The sequence below is a fragment of the Schistocerca gregaria genome, chromosome 7 (genome assembly GCF_023897955.1).
Source record: "Schistocerca gregaria isolate iqSchGreg1 chromosome 7, iqSchGreg1.2, whole genome shotgun sequence".
In the NCBI taxonomy this organism is placed as follows: Eukaryota; Metazoa; Arthropoda; class Insecta; order Orthoptera; family Acrididae; genus Schistocerca; species Schistocerca gregaria.
Genome location: NC_064926.1, coordinates 288,192,271 through 288,207,568, shown reverse-complemented (window position 1 = coordinate 288,207,568; position 15,298 = coordinate 288,192,271). Strand labels below are relative to the sequence as shown.

Below are 15,298 nucleotides of genomic sequence, written 5' to 3'. Positions count from 1 at the left end.
GCTGAGGATTAGATGGGTAGATCACATAACTAATGAAGAAGTACTGAATAGGATTGGGGAGCAGACAAGTTTGTGGCACAACTTGACTAGAAGAAGGAAACGGTTGGTAGGATATGTTCTGAGCGTGGAGGGTAAAAATCATAGAGGGTGACCAAGAGATGAATACACTAATCAGATTCAGAGGGATATAGGTTGCAGTAGGTACTGGGAGATGAAGAAACTTGCGCAGGTTAGAGTAGCATGGAGAGCAGCATCAAACCAGTCTCAGGACTGAAGACCACAACAACAACAACACAATGGTCTGCTTAGCATCTTAGATTTTTAAGCAGTTCTGGTGGGTATATACTATTCATGATTTCGAGAATCATTCATATTTGTGTCAAATATTTTTGTAACATGTGTATTTCTTACTTTTAAACAAATCATTCCCCAAAAAATTGAACAGTTTCTCCTTAATTTTACTTTTAACTTTCAAATTTTGTTCTGAAAGCATGAACCGTAATATACTTCACATTGCCTGGTTTTCTGTTGCTTTAATAATTACGCTGATTACTTACAGACTTTTTACCATCTCACGTTGTTCTATTTGAAGTTCCATTTGTCCATTTCCCACAGTTCCTTTGACTATGAAAATTCTACTTAGAACCCAGTGTGAAATTTGTCGAGAGTATTGTTTTGACTCTACTAATATATGAGACCACTAAGGACATTAACGTAGGTTGTGTAACATGGTTCTGATTATAGTGGAGTAGCGACAGTAATTAAATTGTGCGACATTGTAGAACCATTTCGACTATTGCATTTATCACAAAATTCGTGACTTCATACACTTCGCTAAAGATTGGGAAACTGTTATTTCCAGCCAGTGGTTCCGCCGAACTCTGCTCTACTCCTTTCTCATGTTAGAGAAATAGCAATATTATTAATAATAATAACAATAGCGCAAGAGTCTGCTGGGTTGGGATGCAACCAGTAACATGTTAACCCATGTTTATTTTCGTAGTAGTGCAAAGCAGTAGAACATGATCCCACTTAGTCTGCGTGCATTTAAAGTTCTTATTCATTCGATCCCCATTAGCAACGATCATAAAATTGAACCAAGCTAGCAAAACCATAGAAACGACTCAAAATTCGGAAGAAGTATTAGAACAAACAAGGAGATTAAACAAATACAGACGAAGTGGAAAAAAAGCAGCTTTAATCACCCATTCAAACTGTGAGCTATGTTCAATATAACTAATGTCCTGCACACTGCCAGCAAAAGGCAGGCAACGGTTAGAGTCCCAGTCTGGTAGACAATTAGTGAACAAGAATATAAGATAACTTCTAGATTACGCTCTTGTGGCATACTATAATTGTTCCGAACTGATAATTTCGCATGCCTTGTGCTTCGCTGTTTGTAAATATTTACACTGAGCATGTATACAAAATAATTTTATAAGCAACTGTGTGTGACACTTATTTGTATGTCCTATGTTTGAGACTCTTCTGATGATGAGCCATTAGCCGTAACACCGGTGTATCAATTACATATTCCTATATATAGCTCATAGTGAACAGCTAGCCTTCATTTCTTATATTAACCAAACTTTCAGATACGAGTGTGCTGGAAGTCATACAATAAAACCACAGATATAAGATGATAGTAGCTTTATTTCCACTGATTATCACAATTAACACAATTCATGCTGAGATCTATTGCTGGCCGCCAAGTTCATCCCAGGATGGCTGCGCTGTAGGCAGCATGGTACGGGGCGACGTAGGCAGCAGAGTAGGGGGCGGCGTAGGCCACGGGGGCTGCGGCAGCCGTGTAGGCGACGGGGGCGGCGACGGCGTGGGCGGTGTAGGCGGCGGGGGCGGCAGCCACGTAGCTGGCCAGCAGGCCGGGGGCCGGCTTGGGTCCGGGGGTGGCCAGGCAGGCGGCCACCACGGCCAAGACGACGATCAGCTGCAGGTACAACACAAGGACTAGCGTAAGCACTCCTGTCTTCTGAGCGAGAAGTCTTTAACTCATGGAGCAAAAGAGAAAAGTGAAACCACTTTGGTTAATGCAAGAGTGATATAAAAACTGTTAAATTTCCTGGTTACAAGATGAGGGTCTGTGAACTCACATAAGAAAGTAACCACAGTTAAGTGACTTTTCATCATGAAATGCTTCGTCTACCGCCGCTAATTTTTATAGTTATTCTATAGAAAAAATACTATAACTATTACTCTGCATCTTTTTCATGCAGTCGCAGGAACGAACCAATGAACATCTATCTCCTCCCTCTCTCTCTCTCTCTCTCTCTCTCTCTCTCTCTCTCTCTCTCTCGCTCTCTCTCCCCTCTATATATATATATATATATATATATATATATATATATATATATATATATATATATATATATATTCTTGGAAGCTAGGTCCCTATTAATTCTGCTATAGCCACATTGGGCAACACCATGGACCTCTATGCTCGGTGGTTATGACATGGCTTTCCTCTTTACTTATGTACATGAATAGATGTCCATTGCTTATACTGCTGTACAATATATTGATCGCAGTTAACTGTTTCGAACCCTCATATGGTAACATACTAAGGTTGAGTGATTTCAAGATTAACCTTGCTCACTGGCAGATAATCTTCAAACGCGTTTCCTGTTACCATTTCTCTTTTCATCATCAAAAAAACTTAAAATTCCACTTTGCGGCAACTTGTGGCAAAAGTCGGCTACGACGGTAGACAAAGGGGACAATAGTGTTTCTAGGTTATCAGTTGCGGTTGAATAAGCGTTACTCTTAGTTCATGCAACAAGTCCACTAAAGAGACAGCTTACACTACACTCGTTCGTCCTCTGTTAGAATATTGCTGCGCGGTGTGGGATCCTTACCAGGTGGGATTAACGGAGGACATCGAGAGGGTGCAAAGAAGGGCAGCTCGTTTTGTATTATCGCGTTATAGGGGAGAGAGTGTGGCAGATATGATACACGAGTTGGGATGGAAGTCATTACAACATAGACGTTTTTCGTCGCGGCGAGACCTTTTTACGAAATTTCAGTCACCAACTTTCTCTTCCGAATGCGAAAATATTTTGTTGAGCCCAACCTACATAGGTAGGAATGATCATCAAAATAAAATAAGAGAAATCAGAGCTCGAACAGAAAGGTTTAGGTGTTCGTTTTTCCCGCTCGCTGTTCGGGAGTGGAATAGTAGAGAGATAGTATGATTGTGGTTCGATGAACCCTCTGCCAAGCACTTAAATGTGAATTGCAGAGTAGTAATGTAGATGTAGATGTTACAAGATAAAGCTTTCAGTTACCCGAAAGTGCCTCACTAAGCATGGCAGTATAGGGGGTGGTAGGGTGTTGCCATCCCCAGATACTTGCGCTGACGTCCTCAGCCGATAATAAAAGGGCCAAACACTTACCTTGGTCTACAGATTACAGTGCAAGTGGATGTTCTTAACTTCAGAAACTATTACCATGCATTTCAGAAAATGTGATTAAGACCTACTGGGGCATCGAATATCGGATCTTTCGGCTTGTCGGCTAGACATATCAAAAGAGCCACCGAGTCCCTACCAATATTGGTTTTAACAAAAATTTGTTTAATCTATTAATAAGTCAGACTATAATTTTCTCTTTTACAGCTTACAAAAATTGCGGCGATTATTGGAATATTTAATCCATCTTAGAGGATTATGGCAAAGCACAATATTAAGAATTACACCTTAACATCGTTTCTTTAGTAATTGAAAACAATATTCTTATTCTCAGGAGTCTCATATATGTCAACTCAACAGAGAATTGGCAGGCAGTAGGTCTTCGAAGAGCGAGCACAATCTAAACTCACCTGCTTGTACATGTTGCTTGCTTGGCTACTGGTAACCGTGTGACTGGAGCTCGCCGCCTCGCCTTTATATACTGAGCTTGGGGGCCCGGCGCTCCTCCAAGTCACGTCTTGTGACGGCGATTACGACGCCGACTGCAACGTATCGCAACCAGGAGTCGGGTAGCCTGGCAGGTATCGCAAAATATCGGATTAAAATTTTAATTTTATTAGGCGACCAATATGATATTTAGTGTACTTCGTTTACGTGAGTTATTCGGTTAACCGTTAATCATATAGTAACATTCATACAGACATCTAAATATTACTAAATTATCGGGTCCCACCGCGTTTTCCAGTCTGTATGTGAAGGCTAACCTCAGGAGTTACATTAGGTGTTATGATACGGTTTTCACTAATGTCGTATTTCACAAGGGCCTTTTTTGAATATAATTTATAGATATTTCGTACGAACTGAGTTATCTGTGTAGAATTAACCTCCCGGACTGCGTGTTTCTGTCAGCTTGTGACAGGTAATCAGAAGAAGTACTCAAGGGAATTTGATTCGGTTTTCACGGACTTCGTGAGGGAGATTTATGTTTATACTCTATTAACACTACGCAAAGCATGTCCTCTGTCCGTAGGCACAAGGTACTACCAGCGTGTGGCCGGTGCGTGGACTAGTGGGCTACTTCACTAATTTAAAAAATTTTGCGTGAGTTTTAATAGTACTGCAATGTTCGAATACAGTATCACTGCTATGGCGCGTGACGTAGTCGTGTCGAATAAGTTCACGATTTAGTTTGACTAAGGTGCCCACCGGCTATATTCGATGTCAACGCGCAATAACCACACACAGACGGAAGGTGGCCGTACTAACAATGAAGTGCATACAGGGTGAACGTTAATAAAACCGACAAACTTAATGGAAGGATTCCTGAGTGTAAACTGAGGAAAGAAGGTTCTAGCAACATGTGTCCAGAAATAGACGGTATGCGTGCATCGACAACAAATCGTCCCGGACCACAGTACAGGGCTGAATCGCACCCACGTCACTACAGGTGTTCAAGCTGTCCTCTATGGGATTGCGGATGATAGGGGTGGTAGCGGCTGTCATGCAGGATGTACATAATTCTACTTTGGGTTAGAGGAAGTTATCGGGCTACTTGCTTTTAGCTTGTAGTAGAGTTCGTCTCAATATGCTACAGAAAACCATCCTCCGAATCTGATGTAAGCACTGTCAGTCGCTTCCTGCACATTCGTGTGTCTGAAAAGATACGTGATCACACAAAAGTCCAAAAAGAGTTTCAGATATTGGCTGAAGTGGTTGGTGTCTATGAGGTTACTTGTTTAGTTATGATGGTGCTGCATCTCGACTGCCAGGCCGTTCACAAACACCACCTCGGTTTGTTCTCAAGAGGACCGTACCATTCAAGTACGCCGCGTCGATCACACGGCTCGCAACACAAAAGAAAAACAACGGCATGTGGTCACAGGGTCTTTCATTCGTCATTGCCATCTACCGTGGCAACTATGCACTTCGGACACATGTTCATGGGCTTTTTTCTCCAACATTTCGAGTCAGGTAACCGTCCCGGCGGTTTGTCAGTTTTGTTAATGTTCACCCTGTATAAAGTGTGTCTGGAGGACGCATAAACCTGTGCAGCTGGTGTCGTAGTAAGGAGCAGTGCAGTTTCTCCGACGTTCATAAAGTCATGATCATTGGCTTCGGGGCAGAGGACGGAAATATTTCCTTAACGAGTACGTTTGTAAACGGTTCTTGTGCCAACGTCGTCGAAGTATACCGTGCATGCCAAAATGGTGCTAGCAGGTGGTTATGTGCCATAGGCCTTAGATGACAGGTGTGAACAATGCCTGCAAACGTGTGCACAGACTAGTAGACTTGATAGACAGACTAACCAACCAGATGAAGGTAGGGGATACTATGTGTCTCCTCATCGAGCGCTCAGCGAACGTTGCTTCGTAAAAGCATTGGCAGCATGCGCCTCGTTTACGCACCAATGGGGGCTGCTGCTCATCGGCGGCGATGCCTGGAATTTGCGCAGCAATACCTCGACTGGTCATCCTCTGTGTGGTGGCAGGGAAGACATATGACTTACGTTTTATGCTCCGTCGGTCAGATGGCCGCTTGCGTATACGGTGTGGAACCAAACACCCTGTACCAATCGTGGGAACGGTGCAGGGGAAAAGCGTACTCTGGGTGATCCCGATATTCTGGAACGCAAAATGCATGCAAATTTTTTCATTCAGCACGATGGCATCTACCAGCAGTACTGTGCCACGTGTCATACAGCTCGCAGTGTACCTGTTTGGTTCGAACAGCACCAAGATGAGTTCACCGTTCTTCCCTGGCCACTAAACTCTCCTGATTTAAAAGAAAAGGGCGAATCTTTGGGACTACCTCGCTTGAGCTGTTCGCTCTATGGATGCTCGACTGAGAAACCTAATGTAGCCGGACATCGCTCTATAGTAGACATACGTGCACACATTTTTTGGTACCTTCCAGAAACTCACTGACTCTTCCTCGAAGTCTCGCAGCTGTCTGCACTGCATAAGCTGGTTATTCAGGCTTTTGACAGATGGTCAATCTTCGAGCAACGTTGCAAAGCGACAAGAACTAGAACGCGCAATTTAGGACGGTCTGCAGGGACGACTAAAGGTCCACTACCATTTACTAAAAAATGGTTCAAACGGCTCTGAGCACTATGGGACTCAACATCTTAGGTCATAAGTCCCCTATAACTTAGAACTACTTAAACCTAACCAACCTAAGGACATCACACACACCCATGCCCGAGGCAGGATTCGAACCTGCGACCGTAGCAGTCCCGCGGTTCCGGACTGCAGCGCCAGAACCGGACGGCCACCGCGGCCGGTTTCCATTTACTGTCAGAGTCTTACGAACGTCAGATCTGCAAAGGACAACACGTTTAAGACACTTGTTCCAAACACCTGCATTCTGTGTATGAACATTTTGCACAACTTGGATCAACACTAGTTCCTCCTGATTACAACAGGAACATAAGATACAACTATATAGAAATTTTGAGTGTCTAGCCCCATTATAAAAACTGTTTGGTTGACAGAAACATTTTCGTGTGGATGAAGTTTCGTCGTTCAAAATAAATAACTATGACCCACAAACACTTCTTAATATGTAAGGATGGACAAAAAGTTTCATCTCGAAGGCCGTACAGTCAATTTCAGTGCACAATGAGTCGACCATCCCATAAGCGCATCAGGTGAAGAACCCCCTTTGTTAATACAGTATGAAGAAAGTTCGGTACTGCTTGCTGCACTTCCTCGTCCGAGGGGGATCGACGCCGTTTCAAAACGTGTTTTAAGAGATAATATACGTGATTATCACATGGTGAGAAATTACGACTAAAGATTGGGTGCTAGAGTGTTTTACCGTCATATTGGAGCAACTTCTGGCTTACGACGTTTGCGATATTTTGGCGAGTCTTATCGTTCCACTATGTTGTTTTCTGACGGGAATGCAGCCTCATACACTCTCTTTATTCTCTCATGGATGTCTACCGGTGTTTGTCCTACGACAGCCAAGAAAAGAATAACAGTATTCTGGACCTTTTTGGAAGTATTTGTTTACAACGTCATCGCAGTTCACGTTTCCACATTTACTGCAAGCGCGTTGGAAAGACACGAATTCCACACTAACCCCTTACCTACCTATCGGTTCTACACTGAAGAGTTGAAGAAATTGGTGCAGCTACCCAATATCGTGTAGCGCCGAAGTGCCGCAACACTACGTGACATTGACTCGACTAATGTCTGAAGTCTTGTGGGAGGGAATTCACACCATGAGTCCTGCAGGGCTGTCCATAAATCCCTAAGAGTAAGAGGGGGTCTAGGTCTATTCAGAACAGCGCGTTGCTAAGTATCTCAGATTTGTTCCATAATATGCCTGACTGGGGAGTGTGGTGGCCAACGGAATTGTTTAAACTTAGAAGAGTGTTTCTGGAGCCACTGTGTAGCAATTCTAGACGTGTGGTGTGTCGCAGTGTCCTGCTAAAATTGCCCAAGTCCTTCGGAAATCACAATGCACATGAATGGATGCCGACTATCAGACAGGGTGCTTATGTACATGCCAACTGTCAGAGTCGTATCGAGGGGTATCAGGGGTCCCGTTTTATTCCAACTGCACACGTCTCACACCAACACAGAGCCTTCACAAGCCTGAATTGTATCCTGCTGTCAGGTAGGGACCATGGATTAATGAGGTTGTTATCTCCATACCCGCAAACGTACTCCCAATCGTGAAACGAGTCTCGTCTGACCAGTTAACCAGTTTCCAGTCATCTACAGTCCGATGCGATGTTGACGGTCCCAGGCTAGAAGTACAGCTTTGTGTGGTGCAGTCATCAAGGGTACACGAGTGATCTTCGACTCCGAAAGCCCACATCGATGATGTTTTGTTGAATGGCTTACACTTTGACACTTGTTGATGGCCCAGCATTGAAATTTGTAGCAGTTTGGAGAAGGACTGCACTTCTGACACATTGATCGATTATCTTCCGTTGTCATTGGTCCCGTTCTTACAGGATCTTTATCCGATCTTTTGGGAATATTTTTATGTATAAACCACAGAAAGCACAAACAAAGTACACACATAAAAAAATGTTTGCATTACCTCCGTTCCGAGGGTTCCGAAAACTGTACATAAGATTGGAATAGACATCGCCATAAACATAATTTCCGCTCTTTTTATTGCTCGTGAAAAGCACACAATTCATATTGTACCACCATGCAGCGAGACCTTCAAAGGTAATTTCCGCTCTTCTTATTGCTCGTGAAAAGCACACAATTCATATTGTACCACCATGCAGCGAGACCTTCAAAGGTGGTAGTCCTGACTGCTGTAGACACTGGTACCTCCAATACCCAGAAGCACGACGTCTAGCATTCATGCATGCCTGTATTCGTCGTGGCATATTACACACTGTTGGTCCAGATTGTCCTACTCCCCAACGGCGATTCGGCGTGGTTGTTGGGTCACATCGTCCATAAACAGCCCTGTTCAATAACCCCGGGCATGTTCCATAGGGTTCATGTCTGGAGAACATGCTGACCTCTCGAGTCGAGCGATGTATTTATCCTGGAGGAAGTCATTCACATGATTTGTACGGTGGTGGCGCGAATTGTCGTCCATGAAAACGAATGCCACGCCAATATGCTGCCGATATGGTTGCACTATCGGTCGGAGGATGGCATTTACGTAACGTACAGCTCTTACTGCGCCTTCCGTGACCACCAGCGGTGTACGTCGGCCCCTAATAATGCCACCCTAAAACATCACGTGTGCTGTTTGCACTGGGACAATTCGTCCAGTCTCCTGAAAAATCAAAAGAACGAAAGTTTTCTAAAATTGACTATAGTAATCAAATCATCAGGGCAGTACTAGGCGGTGCATGTATAGCGAAAAAAGAAGGAAAGAAGACTTCAGTGAACCAGAAATCTTTCGAATTTTACGGACGAAGTAGCAAAATACGTACACGAATCTTTACAATGCCTCTATATAGTGTGCTTATGAATGAGGGGAGTTGTTATTTATTTTGAGATTAAAGATGTTGAACTATATAAGCACTTGATAATATCCATTGACTGTATTATCTTTAAAAGTGACACAGCTCTTCCGCAACTTAATTTTTACGCTGTTTGATGCCATACTAATGCACCAAATCTTATGTTTGACAATGACACATACGCTGAAATCGCAGTAGCAGGAAAATAGTTTATGCGTAAAAATAAAAAATTATGCCATTTGAAGACTATTTATAGAGGCTACGTTGTTAACACATGCATACAAATTGATGTGAGACTATAATATGTAGCATTGATTAATGGAAAACATGATATTTTGAGCTACGACAATAAGGACGTGGCTGCCTTGTGATGAAATCTTGGGTGGTCATGCTAGAAGAGTTGCACAAAATTACAGAACGAAATCACTCTGAAGAGAACTGTTTCACAATAGCTGAGTAATTGTGATAAGTACGTAGAAGAAATCGGTTGTCAGTTTATTGCTGTCACCACAGTTCATCTTGTATTCTTGCTTGGATGCTGTGTATTAAAGATTAGAAACAAAGATTAGACATTACTTTATTGCTGCTGATTTACCATCACTCATTACCATGTAGCGAATATCGTATTTCACTCAAATATAATAAAGATGAACGTATTATTTTTGTCTGGTCTAGCTTCTTCTCCTTCTCATGAGCGCCCAAAAAAATTAAAAATGTTAAATGTTAGTGAAATTGTTTATCTAAATGTAAGAGACAAAGCAATTAGAGAAACAATACGCACCTCTTTGACTGATGCTCGGAAGTATGTATATCAGAACACGATCTGGTTGAGAATTTAATATTCAATGGTCAGCTTAGCAACTTAGATTTTTAAGCAGTTCTGTAGAATATTTCCTATTCCTGATTTTCAGGATCATTCAGACTGTGTGAAACGTTTTTGTAACCTGTTGTATTTATTACTCTTAGACAAATCATTCCCTCAAAGATTGAAGAATTTTTTGTCTTCATTTTACTTATAATTTTTAAATATTGTTCATAAAGCATGAACCGTAAAATATTTCACACCGCCTGGTATCCTATTGCTTTAATAACTACGCTGATAACTTACAGACATTTTTAACATCTCACGTGGTTCTATTTGATATTCCATTTGTCCATTTCCCACAGTTCCTTTGACTATGAAAATTCTGCTTAGAACCCGCTGTGTAATTTGTTGGGAATCTTGTTTTGGCTCGGCTATTAAATGTGACCATTAACGACATTAACGTAGGTTGTGTGACATGGTTCTAATTATAGTGGAGTAACGGCTATGATTAAATTGTGTAACATGTCAGAACCATTTGACCTATTGCATTTATCACAAATTTCTTGACTGCATACACTCTGCTAGAGATTGGGAAACTGTAATCTTCAACCAGTTGTTCCTGCGAAGTCTGTTCTACTCCTTTGTCATGTTAGAGAAATAGTCATAATATTAGTAAAAATTACAATAGCGCTAGAATCTGCTGGGTTGGGAGGCACCCAGTAACATGTTAACCCTTGTTGATCTTCATAGTGGTCCAAAGCAGTCGGACGTGTTCCCACTTAGTTTGCATGAGTTTAAAGTTCTTCTTCATTGGGTCGCCAGCAGTCCAAATCATTAGTAACGTTTATAAATTTGAACGAAAAAGAAAGGGAGGTACACAAAGAGAATACGCTGCCATTTCTTTACGTATGACACTTTTCTAACTAAACCATACATAACGGCTCAAAATTCGGAACAAGTAATAGAACAAAAACGGAGTTTAAAGAAAGTGGAAAAAATGCTGTGATAGTCAGCCATTCAAACTGTGAGCTATGTTAAATAAAACTAATGTCTGACACACTGCCAGTAAAAGGCAGGCCACGGTTTAGTGTCACAGTCTGGCAGACAAATAGTGAAGAAGAATTAAAGATAGCCTCTAGATTACGTCATTGTGGCATTCTATAATTTTTCCTAAAGGATAATTTGGCATGACTGGTGCTTCGCAGTTTGTAAATATTTACTTTGTCATGTATACAAAGTAATCTTAGTAAATATTTACTTTGTCATGTATACAAAGTAATCTTATAAACAACTGTGTGTGACATTTATTTGTGAATCCTATGTTTCAGACTGTTATGATCGTGAGCCATTTGCCGGGATACGTGTGTATCAATTATACCAATTATACATTTCTATATGTAGCTCATAGTGAATAGCAAGACGTCTTTTAAGAAATATTAACCAAACTTTCAGATACGAGTGTGCTGGAAGTCATACAATAAAACCTCAGATATAAGATGATAGTAGCTTTATTTCCACTGATTACCGCAATAAACACAATTAATGCTTAGATCTATTACTGGCCGCGAAGTTTATCCCAGGATGGCAGCGCTGTAGGCAGCATGGTACGGGGCGACGTAGGCAGCAGAGTAGGGGGCGGCGTAGGCCACGGGGGCTGCGGCAGCCGCGTAGGCGACGGGGGCGGCGACTGCGTGGGCGGTGTAGGCGGCGGGGGCGGCGGCCACGTAGCTGGCCAGCAGGCCGGGGGCCGGCTTGGGGCCGGGGGCGGCCAGGCAGGCGGCCACCACGGCCAGGACGACGATCAGCTGCAGGTACAACACAAGGACTAGCGTAAGCACTCCTGTCTTCTGAGCGAGAACTCTTTAACTCATGGAACAACAGAGAAAAGTGATACCACTATGGTTAATGCAAGAGTGATATAAAAACTGTTAAATTTCCTGTTTACAAGATGAGGGTCTGTAAACACACATGAGAAAGTAAACACAGTTAAGTGACTTTTCATTATGACATAGTACGTATACCTCTCCTAATTTTTGTTATTGCTCGATAGAAAAATACTATAACCGTCTCCTCGTGGTCAGGAACTTTTTCATGCACTCGCAGGAAGGAACCGATGAACATGCCTCGCAAAGAATAAAAAAAAAAGAATATATTCTTGCTGCCTGAGTCCCTGTTAACACTTGATGTGCATGCTAATTCTGGTATAGCCACATTTGGCTACATCAAGGATTTCTATGCGCGGTGGATGTTACATAGGTCTTCTCTTTCTTTATCTGCAGGAATAGGTGCCCATTTCTTATAGTGCAGTACAATATTTCGATCGCAAACAAATGTTTCGCACCCTCTTATAGTAAGATACTGTCGATTGATTTCGAGATTAACTTTGCACACTGGGAAATAATCTTGAAACGCTTTCTCTGTTTCATTTCTCTCTTGTTCATAAAAGAAATCTGAAAATTTCACGCTCTGCGGGATTAGCCGAGCGGTCAAAAGGCGCTGCAGCCATGAGCTGTGAGGCTGGTCTCGGCGGAGGTTCGAGTCCTCCCTCGAGCATGGGTATCTGTGTTGGTCCTTAGTATAATTTAGCATAAGTAGTGTGTAAACTTAGGGACTGATAACCTTAGCAGTTGAGTCCCGAAAGATTTCAAACACATTTGAACATTAGAAAATTCCACTTTTCTGCGACTTGTGGCAAATGTCTTCTACGAAGGTAGACAAAGGGGAAAATAGTGTAGTTATCTAGTTTATGAGCTGGGGTTGAATAAGCTTTGCCCTTACTTAATGTCAGTATATAAAGCTGTCAGTCACCCGAAAGTGCTTCACTAAACATGGCGGTATTAGGGGTGGTAGGGTGTTGCCTTTCCCAGACACTTGCGCTGACGTTCTTAGCCGATAATGTCAGGGCCAAATACTTAACGTGGCCTACACACTACTGTGCATGTTTACTTTCTTCATTTAAGATATTATTAAAGTAAATGACAGAAAAGAGTTTACGAGCTACATCGGGATCGAACAACGGATCTTTGGGCTTATCTTCTAAGGCCATCAGTTCCCTAGGACTTAGAACTAATTAAACCTAATTAACCTAAGGACATCACACACATCCGTCCCCGATACAGGATTTGAACCTGCGACCATAGCAGTCGCTCGCTTCCAGACTGTAGCACCAAGAACCGCTCGGACACGACGGCCGGGCTTTCGGCTTGTCGTCTGGACATATCAAAGGAGTCACCGAATCGTTACCAATATTGGTATTAACAAAACAATGTTTAGTCTAGTAATAAGTCAGACTGTAATTTTCTCTGTTACAGCTTACAAAACTTGCAACGATTATCGAAATACTTAAACCCGCATAGAGTATATTAGGAATTACACCTTACCATCCATTCTTCAGTAATTGAAAACAATATTTTTATGCTGAGGAGACTCACATATGTCAACTCAACAGTCCGCAGCTCGTGGTCGTGCGGTAGCGTTCTCGCTTCCCGCGCCCGGGTTCCCGGGTTCGATTCCCGGCGAGGTCAGGGATTTTCTCTGCCTCGTGATGACTGGGTGTTGTGTGTTGTTCTTAGGTTAGTTAGGTTTAAGTAGTTCTAATTTCTAGGGGACTGATGACCATAGACGTTAAGTCCCATAGTGCTCAGAGCCATTTGAATCATTTGTCAATTCAACAGAGAATTGGCAGTTAGTAGGTCTTCGAAGAGATAGCACAATGTAAACTCACCTGCTTGTACATGTTGCTAGCTTGGCTACTGGTAACCGTGTGACTGGAGCTCGCCGCCTCGCCTTTATATACTGAGCTTGTGGGCCCGGCGCTCGTCCAAGTCACGTCTTGTGACGGCGATTACGACGCCGACTGCAACGTATCGGACTCAGAAGTCGGGTGGCCTGGCAGGTATCGCAAAATATACGGTATATCCGATTAAAATTTAAATATTCTTCGGCGACCATTACAGTGTACTTAGTTTATGTGCGTCATTCGGTTAATCGTTAATCATATACGTTGAAACCTATCAGTAGTAGGACGTGTACAGAAGGTTATTTCGGATAACGGTCCGCAGTTTAGGTCAGACGTATGGAAGAAAACGTTAGAAAGTAAGAACATAACACCTATTTACATATCAAGATATCACAGTTCTTCCAACCCATCAGAAAGAATAATGAAAGAGATCGGGAAGTTATGCAGAATTTATTGTCATAAAAGACATACAACATGGGATAAATATATTTTACAGTTTCAAGAAGTGATAAATGCAATACCCAATGAATCTACGATGCTATCACCAACCGTAATACTGACAAATAAAGACCCACGGAACAAAATTACCGAACTAATTACTTTTCCTAAGACGCGTAGGCTTCGACATTGTGAAATAATAGACACAGCATTAGCAAACACTAAAAGAGCTGCAGATCGGCGGAAGAAACAACAGAAGCAGGTAAGTCGACTACAGAAGTACGAGATTGGCGACAAAGTACTGATTCGCACTCATTTTCTTTCCAACAAAGGTAAGCACAGATGCCGTAAATTCGAACTTCTGTATGCAGGCCCTTACAGAGTTCGTAATATTCCACACGCTAATGTAGTGCATGTGGAAACGCTACGTAAGAAGAAATCATTAGGGAATCATCATGTATCCAACGTGAAACATTTCTTGACTTAAATTTTTGCATTTCACCTGACGAAAGGACGGCGTGACACGTAAGTATGTAACAATGGTAGTTTCAGCGCGCTTCAGTAACAAACAAAGCCGCGACACGCAGCGGGCCGCTAATATTTCACCGTACCTTAAAGAACACAGCAGTACTTAATGATGCTACGCCAGCCAAGACAAATAAAAACACGAGAAACATTTCCTAACTTAAAGAGAACATGCAGACAACGACACGACGTATGAATTTGTGCACTGAGAGCTCATAAATGAAAGAAATTTTTTTATAACGTGACATAATTACTTAAGAAAATGTCGATTTTTGCAATAGCTAAACTGATAATATAGATCGTTCATTAATCAATTATTTTAGTGGTAACATTAACATGTACTCGTTACTCCAGAATGCAGCATTGTTGTCACACGTCATCAAAATGAAACGTAGTTTTAGTTAGAATAAGGATGT

General features: G+C 42.2%; 2 protein-coding genes across 2 annotated transcripts in view; both read right to left on the bottom strand.

The window, feature by feature from the left end:
• Positions 1-13,922, bottom strand: part of LOC126281701 (vitelline membrane protein Vm26Ab-like) — a 30,637-nt gene extending 16,715 nt beyond the window's left edge. The window contains exon 1 of the mRNA XM_049980875.1: positions 13,905-13,922. Coding sequence (XP_049836832.1) covers positions 13,905-13,916 — 12 coding nt within the window. The 5' untranslated portion in view covers positions 13,917-13,922. The remainder of the gene's footprint in view (positions 1-13,904) is intronic.
• Positions 1,636-3,880, bottom strand: LOC126281698 (vitelline membrane protein Vm26Ab-like). The gene is made up of 2 exons (XM_049980871.1): positions 3,836-3,880; positions 1,636-1,948 (listed from the first exon to the last, which is right to left on the bottom strand). The coding sequence occupies exons 1-2, from the start codon at positions 3,845-3,847 to the stop codon at positions 1,715-1,717; spliced, it is 246 nt and encodes an 81-aa protein (XP_049836828.1). The 5' UTR covers positions 3,848-3,880; the 3' UTR covers positions 1,636-1,714.
• Positions 13,923-15,298: the final 1,376 nt, after the last annotated feature.